Genomic DNA, 19,983 nt, shown 5'->3' with positions numbered 1-19,983 from the left:
AGAAAGACCTGCCCACATCTTGGATCCCAGAAAACCAAGCCCCTTCCCCTCCCCTACTGACAGCCCGAATGCTTTTCCTTCCCCTTCCTTCCACAGGGAAAGTGGAATGTGGAAATAAATGAACTTTGACTCCTGAATTCTGGCTGGGGCCCCAAACTTGGGTGGAAGGCCGACGCTTCTAGCTCCCTCCTCCCCCACCTCGGCTACCCAGCCCACTGAGTTTATCCGACAGAGGCAGGCTGGGTGCAGAAGGGGGAATGCTAGGGGCGGAGGGAGGGGCGGTGGGAGCCCGACCAGTCCCACCCCCAACTGCAACCCCTGGCTGGAGCGGGACAGTCCTGGAAGCCGCTGCCGAAACTGGGGACCCCAGGAGGGTTGGCGGCCAGAGAGGGAGGGAGTGGCCGGGGGCGGGGCATCGCTGGTCTGGAAGCAGCCAGGGGCGCCCCGGCGGCCGCTGGGACCCCGTGGGTTGACAGTCTTGCTTCCTCCTGGACCGGCGGGGCAGTCGTGTTCCAGTCCGGGCGGTGGGGGCGGATTGGTTCCAGGTAAAGACCAAATCAAAGCCTTGGTGTAGCGACCGCGGCGCATCTTCAGAGCCAACCTGAGCCTTTCCAGAGCCGCCCAGACACCCCCTTCTTCTGGCTGCAAGCTCGAGGGGCCTCTGGAGAAGATGGGCAACGCCAAGGTAAGAAACTTCTCCCCGCCCCCGCCAGCCCAGCTTCCCCCCCCATCCCGCCCTTGATCCTGGGGAGACGGTGGCCCACTGAGGTCCCCGTTTCTACAATGTGTGGGTGAGTAGGAGCCCTGAGTGTAGTGGTTACATGCTGGGCTTGCAATCCGCATGATCGGCAGTTCGAAACCAACTGCAGGTCCGTGGGAGAGACTGAGCTTTCTACCTCCGTAAGCAGTTACAGTGTCGCCAGGAGTCGGCATTGACTTGGTGGCAGCGAGTTCGGTTTGGTGTGTTGGTCAGGTACCGGGCCATTCCCTGGCTTTTCCAGATCGGCAGCCTTGGCTCTCTCACTATTCCCTCCCTGGGGCGCTGCTTTCTTTCCTGGCTACCCCTGACCCTCTAGGGTGCTGAGAGCCCTCCAGAGAATGTGCCCCAACGAGTCCAGGAGTCCACAGCCCACCCACAGTCACCGAGCAATTTCAGATCCTGCCTTCCAGCGGCTTCCAGAACACACCCCTTTGTTCTCCACCAAGACTCTGAAACAAACCAGGGCAAAACAAAACAAAAACCCCTATTCGCTGCCATTGAGTGGAGGCCCACTCGCAGGACCCCCCTAAGGACAAAGTAGAAGTGTCCGGTGAGTTTCAGAGACAACTGGAGCAGAAAGCCCGTCTCCCCCCACCCCTTGCTCCTGGCAGCAACTTGGTGGCTTCTAACTGCTGGCCTTGTGTCGTTAGCAGCCCAGTGGGTAACCACGACAACATCAGGGGTCCTTTCTGCCTCTCATGTCTCTGTAAATCCTGGGCTGACCCCCAGTGCCATGGCGGGGGCTGGCGGGGGCCTTACAGACTCTTCTAGGACAGCCCTGGCCATTTACAGATGAGGCTTTGGGACCACAAAGGGGGTGGAGCTTGTCTGAGTGCTGACAAGTTTGGTCGGTGGGGAATGCTGGGAGCCGAGGCCTCTGGACTTCCGGCTCACACTCTTGACATCTTTGGTAGACTCCAGAAGGGATCCGGGCTGGAGGTCTGGATGCCCTGAGAAGAAGTAGGCTTCGTGGGGTGGGTGGCTATCCAGGAGGAGGGTGATGGGTTTTCACATGAAAGGCCTGCTCTGTGGGACTGGCCTTTTGGAACATGGTCCCTCCCTGGCTTCTTGCACACCTTCCCCTCCCACTGGGTCTCTCAGGTTCTCCCTGGCCTCTAAATATAGCTAAGGCCTCCCTTGCTGCACCCCGCCCCCCCAATTCTCTTATCTGTTCCTGGTAGGAATGCTGCAGCTTACCTCTGCCCTAGACCTTCCCACATCCTCCTTTCCAACTTTCCAACACACACACACACACACACACACACACACACACACACACACACACACACACACACACCACCCCCACCCCCCACCCTACCTTTCCCAGCCTAGTCTGTATCAAATATCCCAATTGGTCAAGGCCATGTGTAGGGGAGGCCCTGAACAGGCAGTAGTGGGGCAGGGAGGGGGGAGAGGGAGGATGGGGGGAGTGGGGTGGTGCCTGCCCTGGGCGGCCAGGCAGGCATGCTGAGAGGCAGGCTGGGAAGCTCCACCCTCAGCTCTGAGGCTGAGTTGCTGTGTCAGCAGCTTTCCCAAGCCCCAGAGAGGTGCTAGGGGAGGCAGAACAGATGTGCAGGGGCCCCTCTGAGTCAGAGTGATCCCTAGCTGGGATCGGCTGGGTTAGCTCGAGCAGCCTTTGGGTTCTTTGTTAGTACAAAGACAGCAGCTCACCCTTCTAGGGGGCTGTGCTTTCTGAGGTGCCCTGGCCCCCAGACCTCATCATTCTGTCTAGGCCTGTCTGCGTCAGCTCTCCAGGCTGCCTTAGGGCTCCTTGGGCTGGTGTTGGCCGCCTTTAGGCTGCCTCAGGCTTTCATTCCAGGTCCTATCCGTGTGACCAGTGGCTCCCTCACACCCCCCGCCCCACTTTCTCCCCTTCCCCCTTCTCATTCCCATGGGAAAGGCACTGTGCAAGATGGAAATGTCACGTGCGCATGTTCCAAGCAACGCCTTGCTTACTGCCCAGAAGAAGCAGAAAGGAAGGACGTTTGAGACCGGAGCAGGAGGGCAGGATGGCAATCCAGAGCCGAGGCGATTTGGATGGATGTGCTGTCATCAAGTTACAGCCTGGACAGATGGGTGTGGTGGATTTTGGGGTTAGAGGTCAGGACAAGGCTGCCATGTACGGTCTCCTCCCTTGAGCCTCTTTTCCCGGTGATAGACCGTAAACTTGGAGTAGCCACCACCTGAAGGGATTGCGAACGTCAGCGGAAACCATGTCTGAGTCAATACTGTTGGCCCAGCGCTCAGCCATCGTGTGTCAGTGTCGCTCAGTATTGCGGTGCTGCGAGCCGCACGACGTTGGCTCACTAACCATGACGTCAGGGGGTCAAACCCACTGGCTGTGCCCGGCGAGCAAGGTACGAGTTTCTGCTCCTATAAAGGTGTATCGCTTTGGAAATCCGGGGAGCAGTTCTTCTCTGCCCCGTAGGCCCTCACGATGAGTCACAACAAGCTAACCAGAGAGATCACGGTGAGCAAGTCCTTGCCTCTCTTGAATCTCCTTGTTTGTCAAGTGAGCGGCTTGGATGCCACACGCTGAGCGCCACTGATCCGACACACGCCAACCGCCCACGATAAGGGTGGCCTGTGGCTTCCGTGTGGAGGTGCCCTGGCTGACCCCCGTCCAAGCTGCAAGGACATTGACTGGTGCACTGTCAGCATGACCTGCTGGCAGAGAGACTGTAGGGCGGCCCTGGGGAGAAGAGGGAAGCTGGGGGCCCTGGGGTGCAGGTCCAGAAGTATACAGGTTTCTCTGGAGAGGAGGGCTAGGTGGTTTCTATGAGGCTGATTAGCCAGAAACATCTCCACAAACTCACGAGGATCTGGCTGGGAATCACACTGGCGGGCAGCGAAAAGCTGCGCTGGCTGGGGAGGCCGGCCACGCGTGAGGGGAAATCAGCAAGTGGAAAGGAGGCTTTCCTAATGAGCGTAAGCACCCAGGGATGACCCTGTTCTCCAGTCCCTCCTGGGCAGCAGAGAGGGGAGGTGATACACAGTCCCTTCTCTATTGAGGCCGTGGAGGAAGGTAGCTCAGGGGAGGTGACTTCTGGAGCCCTGGCACTGGGTGTGGCCTGCCACCTCTTGGCTTGGCTGCCAATGGAAGTTGCTCTGCTCTAAGCAGCATGGTAGTGGAGTCGCACTGGCTGTTGGCAGTGGTGGCTGGCACTGCTCCTCCCAGTGCATTGTGACCATGGCAGCAGTTTTGCCATCTAGTGGAGCCTTACTGGTGCCTTAGAAATGGACACTGTAGGAATTGGCAATGCTGAACACCAGGCCCTTGCCTGTCTCCGCGGATTCTTAGGCAGTGACCAGCACACTGCTAGTTGTGGGCACCTACCTATTTATTTTCCTTAAACTTAAATTTAAGTTGATGGTGGGGGAAGCCAGCCCCTCACACTGTCACGGGTTCAGTAAGCGCAATTGTATGGTTAAAATATGTGTAGAGATTATGATAAAGTCATAGAGAAATGGGAGAGGTGGGAGAGGGAGAGTAAAATAAAGAAGTCAGACACATTTCATGGTAGCGTGTGCACCTCAGCCTCTCTTGGTTGTCCGTGTGGAGATGGGAGACAAGAGGGCAGGAGAGAGGGGGGCGGACCCTTTTAGGGTCGCTATGAGGCATGACTCAATGGCAGTGAGTTTTATATTTATGAAAAAAATATGCATATACTGTTATCTTGCTCTGGTGGTGTAGTGCTTATGGGCTGGGCTGTGATCTTCAGGGTTGGCAGTTCAAAATCAGCAGCAGCTCCTTGAGAGAAAAACTGGGCTTTCTCCCAGAAACAAATTAGTCTCAGAAGCCCACTGGGGGTCTCAGTGAGTCAGCATTGACTTGATGGCAGTGAATGAGTAATTGTCTCTTTTAGCTATCATCACTGTACTTCTTATAGTGACAACATAGATCCTTTCGGCTCTTTCCCCTCTCTGCCCCAATGTAACGATACTTTACTTTTCTGTTTTATCTTTATTTAGTATTTGCATCCTGATGCCTACACATGCCACTACCTTAAGCATTGACGTCTACTAGCATGAGGCTTTCTTACTTTTCTGGTTTTCCCCAGGCTAACAACTCTTCATTTTCAATTTGTTGGATTTTGGGTACCTTTGCTAATTCTTCGCACTTCCGGTAGCCTCTCAGCATCCTTTCCTTCCCTCAAGGTGATTCGAGGTGTACTTTCAAGATCTCCCTCCTGCTTGCTCAGTTGCTCCCTTGGCCGGCATGGCTGTCATTCTGAGCCTTCAGTTTGCCCTCATGCTTGGCACCCTGCGTGTTTTCTCTTTGTTCGGTCTCTTGTTTCCTGGGCTGCAGGTCGTCTTCTGCCTCGGTTGGTGGAGTACATCACCGGTAGTTTCCTCGGGTTAAAAAACGGTGGTCTATAACCACTCCATAGGCTTGTCTCTTGAGTCATACTCTAATCCGAATGAGTTATCCTGTAGGCTGGTGATAGCTGCCACCCTAGACCAGTGCCTGCCCAAAGCAAATTAAAATACTCACTGCCAACAAGTCCATTCTGACATGCCGTGACCCTTTCATACAGTTCCTCATGCTGTGGTGACCCCCCAGCCATAAAATTATTTTCGTTGCTACTTCATCACTGTCATTTTGCTACTGGGATGAATTGGGCAACCCCTGTGAAGGGGTCGCTCGACTCCCGAAGGGGCTGCGACCCACAGATTGAGAACTGCTGCTCTAGGGCAAGGGAGAGTTGGCCCATGTGAGTTCCTGAGATGGAAAGCCCTGTCTGTGTCCCAGGGACTGGCTGGCGCTTTCCAACTGCCAACCTTGAGGCTCGCAGCCCCAGTTCGCCAAAGCCTGCTTGTCTCCATGTGAACAATGCTACCCTGTCCCTGGCTCGGTCTCTGCTGGACCTCCTTTCTTAGTATCCTTCCTCAACTGGCTGGAAGATGCTCTCGACATCCAGGAAAGGGTCGGTTGGAGGACTTTGCATATTTAAAGGTCCCTTGGTGGACAGTATGTCTTTTAAGATGTTTATGATTTTATAGATGGGTTTTAGACACACTTATAAAATATGTCATAAATTATAACGGGAAGTGTTTTCTTTCAGAAATGGTGAGGCCTCCTGACCTGGACTTCTTGCTTTTGAGAAGTCTGAAGCCGTTTTGCGCTTCGACCCTTTGTTAGGGGACCATTCACTTCCCTCTGGGTGCCGAGGCTTCCCTGAGATGTGCCTGCGTGCGGGCTGGGCGTCCTGTTTCCGTCTACTGTGTATGGTGCTTGGTGGACCTTCCTAGATGGACATTCATTGTTTTCATATCTAGAAAAAAAATCTGGGAACAAGTTTCCGGATGATTTGTTTCCCTATGTTTCGTCCGGCTCCTCTTTCCGGAATTTCTGTTCAGACGCAGCTTTTGGACTGGGGTCCTAATTTTCTTATTTTTCCCTCCTGTTTTCCAACTCTGACCTTTAGCTCCACTTTCTAGAGATTTCCTTGGCTTTATCTTCTACTCCTTTTCTTTGTCTTTCATCGCTGCCATCATTTTTTTTAATGTTTAAAAGTCTTTTAGTTTCTCTCAATAATAAAAAAAAAAGCATCCTGTCCCTGGTGGGTTAGGCATTCGGCTAACTGCCACAAAAGCAGTTCAGACCCAGCAGCCTCTGAGCAGGAGAAAGATGCTCTCAGCCCCGTGAAGATTCACAGCTTCCGAAACCCCATTAAGGGTCTCTGAGATTCCGTGGCCACACTTTGGTTTGTTGGCTTCTTGTTTTCTCCATGATCTCTCTGAGGAGAATGCTGTTCATAAACTTTTTGCCATTTTCATCCCTGCCTAGCTTCTTTGTCCTCATGCTGTTTTTTCATCTGTATGTTTTTGCCTTTATAGTCACATGAGATGTTTTCCTCCTGTATCTGGTAGCCCTTGCTCATTTCTTCATAATTAAGAATGGAAGACAGATGACTGATAGCCACCTTGGTGGGCGAGGCTTCTTGGTTTTGCGCTTGATCGCGTATAGATTTGGTGGCACTGTCTATTAGGGTGCAGTGGGCTAAGTGTTGGTCTGCTAACCAACCAAAAGGGAGGTGGTTCGACCCTACCAGCTGTCCACCAGACAAAGGGGAGGCAGCCTGTGTCCGTGAAGATTTGCAGACTCAGAAACCCCCCGCAGCAGTTTCTGTGTTAGCTAGGGTCTCTGTGAGCTGGGATTGACTCAGTGGCGGTGGGTTGGATTTGGACTGCACCCATGTCCACAACTGGTACTGCCGCCATTGTCTGGGCTTTTTGAGTATTGTGCAGTGTAAATGGGGCGGGTTCTGGAAGGCAGAGCATAAATGGTAACTAAGTTATGGGAAAGTCCTAAATTAGGTGTGACACAATAAAGCATATAGCGAGTCTTAGACTATTTTGCATTATTGTTTTTATTTCATTTATAACTTGATAGAGGGCCTTGCGACAGTGGCAATATGTTCTTAGAACTATGTGGCTTCCCCCCCCCCCCCCCGGCCTTATTTTTGGGTCGCCTTTCCCGCTTCTCTGTCCACTGGTTACTGCCTCCTCTTTACCTTCTCTGGTAAATGTCTGGGTGCGCTCCCAGTAGGAAAGTTGTTCTAGGTGTTATCTGGAGTGAAACTGCTCGTGTCCCTTTATCTGTCTTTACGACATTTTTAGCATCATGAGTAAGACCCCGTACTTGGGAGTCAGAGTGCCCAAAAATCCCTGCTTACACGACCTGTGTGACCTTGAACACATACCTGCCCTTGCTTATCCAAAGTGGGGTTAAGAGCAATGTCCTCAGAAGACTGAGAAAATCAGAGGCCCTGCTCCTGGGCCCTTCGACCCTTGTGCCTATCTGTGGGGTTCCCCTGGACACTGGCCCCGCACCTCATCTCGTCCTCTGTCCTCTCTAGGCAGCAGTCACTGTGGTTATGGGCGCAGGCTGTGCTTGAAGATCTTTGTGGGGAGGATGAGGTCTGAATCCCACAGGAGGCCCCTGAGGGCACTGTGCAGGGGAGGGAGGGGCTCTGGTTCCAGAGTCAGCAGACCTGGGCTGGGGTGTTGCTCCAGTCACTCACTAGAGGCCATCGGGCAAGCTACCAAGCACCTTCTTCAGACACTGCACAGCGGCTCTGGTATTTGTGCACCCCATGTATTAACTCACCGAAGCTACGGAACGACAGGTGCCAGACAGGAGCGATCATCTTCCTCATTTAACAGTTGGGGCAGTGTAGGCACAGGCAGTACAATTAACCCCCCCCCAATCTACCCCGCCCCCAGGTCGCATCACTAGGAAGTGGCAGAGCTATAAGGCAAAGCTACCCAGTCTTCCTCCAGCTTGAGTGCGTGGGCATCTGTGCTCAGTGGCTCGTGTGTAGAAGGGGGGCAAGCTCCCCTCCCCTGGGCTCTGAGGGAACTCTAGAGTGGCGGAGCAGGAGTGGACACGCAGAGCATCCAGATTTCCTCTGAGCACCTGGCTGTGTCCGGGCGAATCTGCTGAGCCTGTGTAGCCCCAAGCTGGCTAACTTCTGGTCCTGCACAGTGCCTTCCTCAGGACCCAGGGCCCCTTCCTCGACTGCTTCTGCCAGGCCCCGTGGTGAGGGGGCTGACTGAGTCCTTCCCCACAACACAGAACTGGCTGGAGGGGCTGGTGGGGCGGTTGTGCTGGGGTCCTCTCCCTCTGCTGGCCCCAAGGGGGATCAGGGAGGCCCAGGTGACATGGGCATAGTCTGGTACCGTGGTGACCAGTAGGCAAGGGACCTGGTGCAGCTGCCTTCTGCTGCTCAGCCTGGTGTGGGGCACTGTGGGACATGATCCAGTGGCTGGGCCAGGCGGGCATTTCAGACACCCTGTCTGACCTGGAGCTCCTGTTCTGCCCTCCCCACCAGCAGAAGGCAGGCCCGGTCATGGGGTCTAAGGGGGAGGGTCCTGGGCCCTTGCTGGCAATGGAGAACTTCCCCAGTGGAGACCTAGAAGATTGGACCAGGTTAACTGGCCCCGGGAACCATTGGTGTCAGGCATCCTTGGTCCTCCGGAGATCCCCATCCAGACCAAACAGGAGGAGGCGGAAAACCAGCTAGGACAGTAAGTTCGGAAGAATAGGTCTGGCTTCTCTCCATCTGCCCCTGTTCACCCAGACCCAGGGAAGTAGTAATAGCTAGCTGCCTTCCGACCTTCCCAACGCACTTGCCCTTCTTCTAGGGTCGGTTCCAGCAACCAAGATGGTGTGCACAGTGTGCGTGAGGAAGGACCCCCGCAAGCCCCCGGCAGCCAGGCTTCTCCAGCCCACACAGGAGCCCTGTCTCGGCGAAGGCAGGCCAGAGATTGGCAGCTGCACTCTGCTTTCCGTCTCCATCACCAGCACAGGCCTGGGGCCCAGGGCCATCCTTCGTGCTCTTGTGGCCAGTGGCTACTGGAGCAACCATGTGCCGCCCTCTCTCCACCTAGGCTGGCTCCTGTCCCCGTGTGCTTCCACTCCTCCTTCGGGCAGAGCCTCGAGGCCCCGTGCAGTCCAAGCTTCCCGGGCAGAGTCCTTGGCCTTTAGGCCTGGGATGGAAGCCTAAAGAGCTGTCCCCTCAGTCCAGTGTGGGAAGTCCACCTTGCAGACCAGCGCTGGGGAGGCCTGGGGGACAGGTGGCCCCACAGAATTGTTTGCGGTCAGAGACTTCAACAAAAAGCCATGAGTTTATTGGTGGCCCCAGGGGGCCCAGAGGCCAAGGACAGAGTTAGCCCAGGACTGGCCCAGAGGGCTCCACCCTCTCCCGGTGCACCCCAACTCCAAGCTGTAGGTGAGGCGGGGGATCAAGGAAACATGCAAGGGGACTGTCAGGGCCCTGAAGAGGGTTCCTTTCCAGTGGGATCCACAGGGCAAAGCATGCCTTCAGCTCCTGAGACGCCCCTGGCCTTGGCAGCCCAGGCAGGACCTTACATTCAAACAGGGCCTGACGCTCTCCAAATAGGCATGGCTACAACTCTGCCCCTGGCACAGAAGGTACCCACAATGCAACTGCTGCCCGCTGCTCCGGAAGCGCTTCTAGCTCCCAGCACCCAGGTGGCCCACACAGCACCTGCCGCGCACCGAGTGCCAGCAGCTCCAGCCAAGCCAGCTGCCCAGGCGACGCCCATAGCTCAGAAAGTAGCGGCGGGTCAGCTGACACCTACCATGCAAATGGGGCCCCCAGCCCCTCGCTCATCCACAGCCGAACCGATGCCCTTGGTGAAAACATCACCAGCCGGCCCCAAGACGGCCCAAACCCCAGCTGTAGCTGTAGCCAAAACAGGATCGAGGGCTTCCAAAGCCCCTGCCACCCCTGCCATTTCGAAAGCCCCCAGAGCTCCTAAGACAGTGGCAGGTCAGCAGGCACCCCCAGATTCCAGGGTGATGGTGGGTGGAGCCCAGCTCCCAAGTGAAGTCCAGCCTGCGGCAAAGGGCAGTGCCGCCGCTGCCGCTGCTGTGAGGGGCCAGGGGGAGACTAGAAGGCAAGGTGTCCATCCGGACACCACGCTGACCCCCAGCAGTCAGCACCATCCTCAGGCGGAGAGCCTCCTAGGGGCCTGGGAAGGGGCCCAGAAGCAGCCGCATCGACACCCGCAGGCCAACGGCACAGTGACCAGCTTCCAGCGGTACCACGAGGCCCTGACTACACCCTTTGAGCTGAGCCTGTCGCAGGAACCCGGGGACCAGGGATTGCGGCGAGTGGTCATTGATGGCAGCAGCGTGGCCATGGTGTGAGTAGCCATGGGCGGGGCTGGGGTAGACTGAGGATCTGGGGCAGGGTGTCCCTGGGAGATGGGATGTGGGCGTCTCCCCTGGTCTCTGTTTATGGGAAGCATGGGGCTCCAATGAGGACCCCATGCGAAGGGAAAGGGCTCATGTGCATCGACCCTCACAGCAGCCCTGCCCAGGGAGGGTTCTGCTCTCCCGCCTCGATAGATGCAGACACAGGCTCTGGGAGGTGAAGAATCTTGCCCAATCTACCAGGGCCAGTAAGGGGCCAGCTGACCTTTGGGTTCAGGTCTGTCCAGTGCCAAGGCCCGTGATCTTTCCACGGATCTATCAAGCGCAGGCCCCAGGCCAGCTGGTAAACTTTTAGGCTGGATGTCCCGGTTTCCTGGAAGCATTTTCTGACCCCACACGGACTCAGAGATCGCCCACCCACCCAAGCGCTCGTTGGCCATGCCGACCAGGTTGCTACTGGGTAGGCTTCTGTGCTGAGCGTACACCGAGCGTCCAGCAAACGCGCATCCAGCACTCAGTAATCGATTAGGGAGCACGTCTGTGCCTTCTGCTTCCACAACACACTATTTGGGTCTAGAGGTTACCCTCCGCCCCTATACACGTGTGCACACATGCTTACGTGCACACGCACCCACGTGCACACGCATGCCGGGTCTGGTTGTGGTTGGTATCTTTGCCTAGTCAGCAAAGGGCTGGCGGTGCAGAGGGGTGTGCAGCAGCAGGCCGCCCCTCACGCCCAGTTCCCCCGCAGGCACGGCCTCCAACACTACTTCTCCTGCCGTGGCATCGCCATGGCCGTGCAGTACTTCTGGAACCGGGGACACCGAGAGGTCACTGTGTTTGTGCCCACCTGGCAGCTGAGGAAAAACCGGAAAGTGAGAGGTAAGCTAGCCCCGCCCCTCCTGCCTAGAATGCCCGGGGTCCGCCAGTCTGCCGCGCCCTCCACCTGTCCTCAGAACCCTGGCCCTGACCATCCGTCCTCCGCTGCCTTTCCCCGCAGAGAGCCACTTTCTGTCGAAGCTGCACGCCCTCAAGATGCTATCAATCACCCCTTCCCAGATCGAGAACGGCAAGAAGATCACTACCTATGATTACAGGTGCGCCTGCGCACCGAGCCCTCCCTCTGCGGGGCCCAGGGGCCGGGCTGGGCGGCCATGTGTCCCAGCGAGATGGAGGCGGAGCCTCTCAAAGGGGGCTCAGGGCCAGAGAGGAATGGGCGGAGTGTAGGCTCTCAATGAAGAAGAAGGAGGGGCTCAAGCCTGGGGCCAGCTCTGTCCAAGTAAGGGTCATTCCTGATTGGGATGCTGGAGCTCCGTTTCCTTAGTGGACAGGCTTTCTGCCCTTGTGACGAATGGGTGGAGGTGACCCACCTGCTGTGGGGCAGGCTGGCCGAGGTGACTTCCAGAGCTTCAAGTGAGCATCAGTGGGACCGTAGGCAGCTGGCTTTTGATGTTTATCAGTTAGGGTGAAGTGAATGTCTCACGGTGCTGCATCCGTACCTTCTTCTGTCCAGACCTAGCCAGAGGTGTGTATCTAAGACTGTATGTGGTTCAAGGCCCTGAGCTGGCCTCTGGAATTTCAGTCAGTTTGGCCCAGCCCTCTATCTGAATCCCAAACGCCTCCCTGCTTGTCAGTCCTAAAATCCTGCTCCCCTCCATGACTGCGGAGCCAGTGGACTGGGTTCATCTCCTGCCTCAGATCCAGGGGAGGCTGTGGTCCTGCCACTGTGACATCATGGAGACCCCTGCTCTAGTAGTCACTGGTCCTGGAGTCCATGCTGGGGCCAAGTGTGGGCTACGCCTTCCTTAGGCATTCCCACCCTCTTCACTCTTCCCAAGACCCAGCATCCATCCCGCTTTCACCCCCTGTCCCCAGTTAGGACTCTCAAACCCACTTCCGCGGAGTCAGTTCTGATGCCTACTGACCCACCAGGTCAGAGTAGAACTTGCCGATGGCATTCCCAGGCGGTACGTCTACTGAAGGAGAATTCCTGGTCTTTCTCCCGGGGAGCCGCTGTTGGGCTTGAACTGCCCAGCTAGACCTGTCAAGCATGTGCCAGGGTAGAGAGTTTAAACTCCCCAAACCATACTCACTGTCCCTGAGTCAACTCCGACTCATAGCGACCCTATCGGACAAGGTAGAACTGCCCCTGTGGGTTTCCGAGACTGTAACTCCTTATGGGAGTAGAAAGCCTCATTTTTGTCCTGCACCGTGGCTGGTGGCTTTGAACTGCTGACTTCGCGGTTAGCAGCCCAATAGTGTAACCCCGTATACCACCAGTGCAGACCTGTGTGTGTTGTAGGACATACATTTGTCAGTGGATGCTGTGCACTGGTGTAGAATAACACTGTTATTTATGTGTGTACCGGGTGGCAGACATCTCACAAGAGACTGAAGGGCATGCTCTTGTTCAGTTTCATTTTCACAATAACAGAGGGGCAGCATTTTATCTCCGATTTAGAGACGTGATTACCAAAGCAGTGTGTGTGTGCATGTGAATGCGGACGAATGCGTTGTTTTGTTTGTACATCTGTAAGGGGAGTGCCTTTGTATGTGCGTGTGTGCATCCGGGTGTATGTGTATTTGAGTCCCCCTGGGTGGCTGCTGGGTAAACGGATGGGAAGTTGAGGAATCTCAGATGGCCGCAGAGAGGCGGGGATGGGTTCCTAGGCCCCCTGACCAGAAGGGGGAATGTTTTTTTCCCCCCAATGCGAGGCTGCATTTAAAAAAAATTAATTTTATTGGAGGCCCTTACAGCTCTTATAACAATCCGTATATCGATTGTATCAAGCACATGTGTACATATGTTGCCATCATCATTCCAAACCATTTTCTTTCTGCTGGAGGCTGCGTTTTTTAAAAGAAGGCTTGGAAGTCTTCTTACAGCCTTGGGGAGTGAGGGGCTGGTTCCTGGGGCGTGAATGCCTTCCCGTCTCCCTGCAGATTCATGATCAAGCTGGCAGAGGAGACAGACGGCATCATCGTCACCAATGAGCAGCTCCACGTGCTGATGACAAACTCCAAGAAACTTCTGGTTAAAAATCGGTGAGGTGACTCCCAGAGGCTGTGCCTCTCCTTCTCCTTGAGGGTCAGGCAGCTCCTGGGCAGGGGAGATACCTACCGGGGCCCAGAGAGGGGCCTGCAGTGCTCCCCTCGTGTCCTCCCGGAGGAGTTGTGAGTCTCAGCTCCCTTTTGGCTGCAGAGTTGCCCAGGTGGCAATGGAGTGTGGGCGGGTCCAGGGCCCCTTTACAACCCCGTCTCTTCTCTCTGGGACTCAGCCTGCTGCCCTTCACCTTTGCTGGGAATCTCTTCATGGTACCGGATGACCCCTTGGGCCGTGACGGCCCCACCTTGGAAGAGTTTCTGAAGAAGCCAAACAGGTAATGGGCCAGCCCTTCCTTCCCTGCCTCTCCGTCCTGGGGCTGATGGGAACTTCCCACTAGTGCTAGCCCACATTTGTCCCGAGCTTGGTCATGAGCAGAGGGGTTGGACTGTTTCTCGCCTTGGTACACATTTGCTTTCTACTTGAGCCCTTGGTATCAGCTCTTTTTATTTCCCCTTTGCACTTTTACCCGATATTTATATAGCCATAGATCACCTACACTATGGCTTTGCAGTTCTGAAACCGTACATCTTTCATACTATGGGCATCTTTCCGCCACTTACCTCTGCACGCCTGTTTTCTTAGTTCCCCAGATGTGTGCCACGTGAGTTGTGTGGCTCAGCGTCGTGACTGGGTGTACTTCCCTTGCGTGGATACCCGGTGTGTTCCATCTGTTCTTCTGTTGAGGGCCACAGAGCTGGTTTCTGGTTTATCCATTTGGTACCAAGGCTGCAGCCACCAGCCTCCCCCCGGCTTCACTGTGTACAGACGAAGGGGCCGGCTCTCTAGTAATCTCACATGCATTCTCATCCCACTCGATCCCCACAACTTGAGTCAGAGCCATCGAAACGCCCGCTCCGCTCGCTTTACCCACGAGAAAGCCGAAAATCAATGGACTTTTCCAAGGTCCCGTTGCTAGAGCTCCTCCAGCCTCTGCCCCACTGAGCCACTCGGCTGTCACCCTTCCAGTTTCTTAGGCCCAGCAGGAGGCTGCAGGCACGACCTTCTCAGCAGGGCTCTGCTCCCCGGACCAGGTCCCCGAGGTCCATGGTGCCAGGGAGGAAGAGACGGATGTGGATGAGGTTTGCCTGTGGTTTCCCTCAAGCCCAGGGTCAAGCTCTCTTTCCCTTTCTGGGCTTCCCCGACACCGCTCATCCCGCGACCGGATTACAGGATTGGAAGCTGATGCTTGTGGGACCAGTGGTTCCAAAGTGGCTTCAGTGTTATCTGGCAGGAAGGCTTAGCTTTGATAAACCACCAAGGCCTGCATTTGAACATACAGGCCCCGGCACATGCAGGCCCTGGCACATGCAGGCCCCAGCACATGCAGGGGTCAGTGGAGGAGATTATGGGTGGTAGCCTGCCTGATGGCCGTGCCATGTGGGACGGCTTAGGAATGGCTGCGCTTCTGTGGGGCTCCTCAGGGTAGGGCTGGCTGCCCCTCCTGCCTCTTCCCACCAGGGCCCCCACCCACTCCACTCTGTTCCGCTCATGCAGGCTGGACGCCGACATCGGCAACTTCCTAAAGGTGTGGAAGACTCTTCCTCCCACCTCCGCCAGCATGGCTGAGTTGAGGCATGAGGAGGATGACCACCCAGTGCCTGTGGAGAGCCCGCCCCCGCCGCAGGTAGAAGGAGACAACGAGGAGCAGGAGGTGCAGGAAGAGGAGCAGAGAGAGGCGCAGGGGACTCAGACGTGGGCCGATGACCAAGAGATTGACGCTACCCTGGCGTCGGTGTTTGGAGTTGAATGCCCCTCCCTGACAGAGGAGATCCTCCGGTGCCTCAGCCTGCAGGATCCTCCTGGAGGGGCCCTGGACATCGATCTCCTGCCCGGGGTGGCCTCTCCCTACCTGGGCACCCCCTGGGATGGGAAGGCCCCCTGCCAGGAGGTTCTGGCCCACCTGGCCCAGCTGACGGTTCCCAGCAACTTCACCTCACTCTCCTTCTTTGTGGGGTTCATGGACTCTCACCGGGAGGCCATTCCTGACTATGAAGCCCTGGTGGGCCCCCTGCGCAGCCTCCTCCAGCAGAAGCCAGACTGGCAGTGGGGGCAGGGGCACGAGAAGGCCTTCCTGGCCCTGAAGCGAGCCCTGGTGTCCGCCCTGTGCCTCGCAGCCCCCGACCCCCAGCTGCCTTTCCGCCTGGAGGTGATGGTGAGCCAGGTGGCGCTGACGGCCATCCTCTCTCAGGAGCACTCTGGGAGGAAGCAGCCTGTCACCTACACCTCGAAACCCCTGCTCCCGGACGAGGACAGCGAGGGCCCCCAGGTGGGGGGAGACAGCTCCTATGCGATGGCCTGGACGCTCAAGCACTTCTCCCGCTACATCGGGGACGTCCCTGTGGTCCTGGACCTTTCCTACGCCTCCCGGACCACTGTGGACGCCGAGGCTGGCCAGGGCCCCCGGGCTTCCAAAGCCTGGCTGGTGCGATGGTCCCTGCTGGTGCAGGACAAGGGGAAGAGGAGCCTGGAGCTGATGCTGCTCCAGGGCCTGCTGGGGGAGAACCGCCTGCTGACGCCCCCAGCCAATGTGCCGCGCGTTTTCCAGGCTCTGCCTCCTTCCTCCGACTTGTCCACCTTCATCTGCATCCACGTGTCCGGCTCCTGCTTTTATCGGGAGGACGAGTGGTGCGCTGGCTTTGGCCTCTATGTGCTGTCACCCACCAGGGCCCCCGTCGCCCTCTCCTTCTCCTGCTCCCTTCACACCGCCACCCACGCCCACCTGGCAGCCGTGGCCTGTGGCTTGGAGCGCTTTGGCCAGTCCAGCTTCCCGGTGGTCTTCCTGACCCACTGCCACTGGCTCTTCAGCCTCCTCTGGGAGCTCCTGCCTCTCTGGAGGGCTCGGGGGTTCCTCTCCTCTGATGGGGCTCCCCTCCCTCACCCAGACCTGCTCTCCTACATCATGTCCCTCACCTCAGGCCTCCCGGCCCTCCCGTTTCTCTACCGAACCTCCTACCGGGGCTCCCTTTTTGCCGTGACCGTGGACACGCTGGCCCAACGGGGTGCTCAGGGGGGCGGGCAGCCGTGGCGTTTGCCAGAGGATGTGCCAGCCCCGGCGGTGTCTCCCCACAGCAGGGGCAAGAGGCCCAACCTGCTGGCCCTGCAGCTGGGTGACAGCACCTTGGCAGATATCATGGCCAAGATGCAGGCCGGGCAGAAACTACCCAACTCCTCCCCCTTCGCCTCTGGCTCCCACTCCCTGAGCCTGGACAAGGAGAGCGGGCTGCTTCTGTACAAGGGAGAGAAGAGGTCCAGGGTCTGGGTGGTGCCGAGGCAGCTCCGGAGGGACCTGATCTTCTCCGTGCATGACCTTCCCATGGGGGCTCACCAGAGCCCAGAGGAGACCCTCAGGAAGCTGCGGCTGCTGGGGTGGTGGCCTGGGATGCAGGAGCACGTGAGGGACTACTGCAGGAGCTGTTTGTTCTGCGGCCCCAAGAGCCTGCTCGGCCACGAGTTGAAGGCCATTGAGTCCCCGTGGCCCATCAGGTCAACTGCCCCCTGGTCAAACCTGCAGATTGAGGTGGTGGGCCCCATCACCGTCAGCGAGGAGGGTCACAAGCACGTGCTGATAGTGGCCGACCCCAATACCAGGTGGGTGGAGGCGTTCCCTCTGAAGCCCTACACGCACATGGCGGTGGCCCAGGTGCTGCTGCAGCATGTGTTTGCCAGGTGGGGTGTCCCCATTAAGCTGGAGGCCACCCAGGGCTCCCAGTTTGCCCGGCATGTCCTCATGAGCTGTGGCCTGGCCCTGGGGGCCCAGGCAACCTTTCTGAACAAGACCCTCCAGTTCCCATGCCTGACAAGCTCTGAGGTCTACTGGGAATTCAAGAGGGCCCTGAAGGAGTTCATCTTCCTGCACGGGAAGAAGTGGGCGGCCTCCTTGCCCTTGCTGCACCTGGCCTTCAGGGCCTCGTCCACAGAGGCCACGCCTTTCCAGATCCTGACCGGCGGGGAGGCGAAGCTGACTGAGCCCCTGTGGTGGGAGATGAGCAGTGCCAACATCGAGGGGCTCAAGATGGACATCTTCCTGGGCCAGCTGTGGGGGGAGCTGCTGGAGCGTCACTGGAGGATGGCCGAGAAGGCGTCCGAAAAGGCGGAAAACAGGCGCTTTAAGCGAGAGATCCGGGAGAAGGAGTGGAGCGTGGGGGACCAGGTCCTCTTGCTGTCCCTCCCCAGGAATGGCACTAGTGCCAAGTGGGTGGGCCCCTTCTATATTGGGGACAGGCTGGGCTTGTCGTTCTACAGAGTGTGGGGCTTCCCGACTCCGGAGAAGCTGGGTTGCATCTATCCCAGCAGTCTGATGAAGCCCTTCGCCAAGAGTGGCCTTGCTCTGCCCATCCAGGCGCTGGACCAGTGAGCTGGGGCGTGGCGTGGTGGGGCCCCCTCTGCCCCAGGGCTCCTGGGTATCTGCTGCTAGGTCCCCCCACCCCCACACCATCCTCATACTTGTGCCTTTCGTAGAGAAATTGCTTCATAAAAACTTTGCTGCTTTGAACCAGGGACCTGTGTCCACAAGGAACCCCACCCCACCCCCGGCAGTTTGAGGTCTTCAGAGTATCTGCCGAAGGCTGTCCGATGTGGACTCTTGACGATGTTCACCTGGAATCCCCCTGCCGAGATAGGTCTAGCTTAGTCCCTTCCCCCACATGCAATTGCCCTGTGGACATGTATGCACGCACGTTTTGTCTCCGGGCTGTCTTTGCCAGGCAACAGTGTGACCTTGTGCAGTCCCCAGAAACAGAACAACATTTTTCTCCTAAACAAACCCTGAATGTGGACTCCTCCCTCCCTCCCTCATGGTCACTAGGGACCTTTTGCCCTTGGCGCTGACTGATTGTGTGGGCCGTCTCCTTGGCTTCCTGGGTGTCTTCTCAGGGCAGGCCAGGCCAGGCCCTCCCAGCTGTTAATGAAGGTCAGTGGCTTCGAGCGAGGGTGGGAGGAGTGGCCCTCATGTCATCCCGGCCAGGAGAAAGGGAGTCTGGGCCCAGCCTACCTCATCTTACTTCACAGTGGAGATGTCACCATGGTGTCAGCTCCGCACGAATCAAGGATCTTGTTGCCCAATTGTGACATCTTCACGTGAAGAGCTGCTTCAGCTGGTTAAGGGGCCCAGTGCTCTGACTGGGGAGGCGAGGAGCTCAGAAATGAGCGGACCGGCACACACTGGCAGGCGGCGTGGCTCTACCTCTCTGTCCCTCCCTATCCCAACCCCAACGAAGCCCCCAGTCCTCTGCTCCCCCTGCCTCGCTGGCCCCTGGATCCCCAGACCCTTCACTGTGTGTGCTTGTTTTGTTCAGATCACTTGTCCTCTGGCCCTGCCTTCCACTGAACCAAACCGGAGCTAACCTCGTGCTCTCTTGCCTGAGGCCACTCTGGCAGCGAGAGAGAATTTCGCTCACGGTGTCGGTGCCACCTGCACGGTGTGCACACGGTCACTGCTCTGAGTTGCTGCTACTGCTGCTGATGGGTGAACTCCAGCTGAAGGCCAGCGCCCACTCCCCTTGGCCCGGTCTCTTAGAAGTTCTGGGTCTTCGGAAGTCCCTCAGTCCGTCCTTGGGCCCCTGCTCAGAGGGCCATGCTTGGGGATGCAGCGTGCTGGAGCCGTAGCCAAACCTGCCACCAAGGCCTCCTGGCTTATTAGGTAGCTGAGGAGAGGTGAGTGATTTGCCCAAAGTCGTGCAACTAGTTCAAGACCAGGCTGGGACCAGGATTAAGCTTCCCAATTTGCAGGTCACTGCAAGCAGCATTCTAGGGCTAGAGAATTCAAGGTCCTCTTCCCACCCTGCCTCCGGCCCTCAGATCTTTCAGACAGGCTCCCAAGGTGCTGCCTGCAAACCATTCTGACTCTCGGCCCTGCTGGCCGCAAGCTTGGAAAGTGAGCTCGGAGCACGGTAACCTCTGGTTTCCCTACCTCCTCTTCTGTGAAAGGTGCTGTCTGCCTCACCCTCCTTCCCCGGGTGCTATACTCAGCCCCTGTTAAGCACAGTTAGGATCTCATACCCTCTTTTAAGTGACTTTTTCTCTTCCTTTTTGCATTTGATTTGTCAATAAACAGATCAACCTGGAACCTATGTCTCCTTGGCTCTGTATTCGCAATGGGGGTGAGGAGGCTGGGGGGCTAATGTTGGACTTACGGGCTTGGACAGCACTGGGTTGGGATGCTTTCTTGATGTGCACTTACCCTTTATATAAAACTCTAGTATACATACGCGTTTCTGTGGATTTGTTTCCCTAGTTTACCCAGACTGACACAGCTAGTTCAGTTGTACAGGGCATGGCCCGGGCCGCATTTAGAAGCTGGCTCTCTATTGGCTGCCCATATGGCTTAACTTCCCACGGCCAAGTTCCCCCATCTATACAATGGAAGGTCATAACTCTTAAATTCAGAGATGGGGCGGGGCTTGCGTGGAACAACCAATGCAGAGGCCTGTC

The 19,983-nt window shown here is 57.0% G+C and overlaps 1 protein-coding gene across 1 annotated transcript; it reads left to right on the top strand.

Annotated features, from left to right (window-relative positions):
- The first annotated feature begins 234 nt into the window (after window positions 1–234).
- On the top strand, window positions 235–19,618 carry NYNRIN (NYN domain and retroviral integrase containing). Its single transcript, XM_075532346.1, has 7 exons — window positions 235–685; window positions 8,912–10,438; window positions 11,200–11,330; window positions 11,449–11,545; window positions 13,392–13,493; window positions 13,727–13,828; window positions 15,049–19,618. Exons 2-7 carry the CDS (start codon window positions 9,390–9,392, stop codon window positions 17,906–17,908), a joined length of 4,341 nt encoding a protein of 1,446 aa, XP_075388461.1. The 5' UTR covers window positions 235–685; window positions 8,912–9,389; the 3' UTR covers window positions 17,909–19,618.
- The last annotated feature ends 365 nt before the right edge of the window (window positions 19,619–19,983 follow it).

This window comes from Tenrec ecaudatus, chromosome 14 (genome assembly GCF_050624435.1).
Source record: "Tenrec ecaudatus isolate mTenEca1 chromosome 14, mTenEca1.hap1, whole genome shotgun sequence".
NCBI lineage: Eukaryota > Metazoa > Chordata > Mammalia > Afrosoricida > Tenrecidae > Tenrec > Tenrec ecaudatus.
This window is presented reverse-complemented; position numbering and strand designations above follow the sequence as displayed.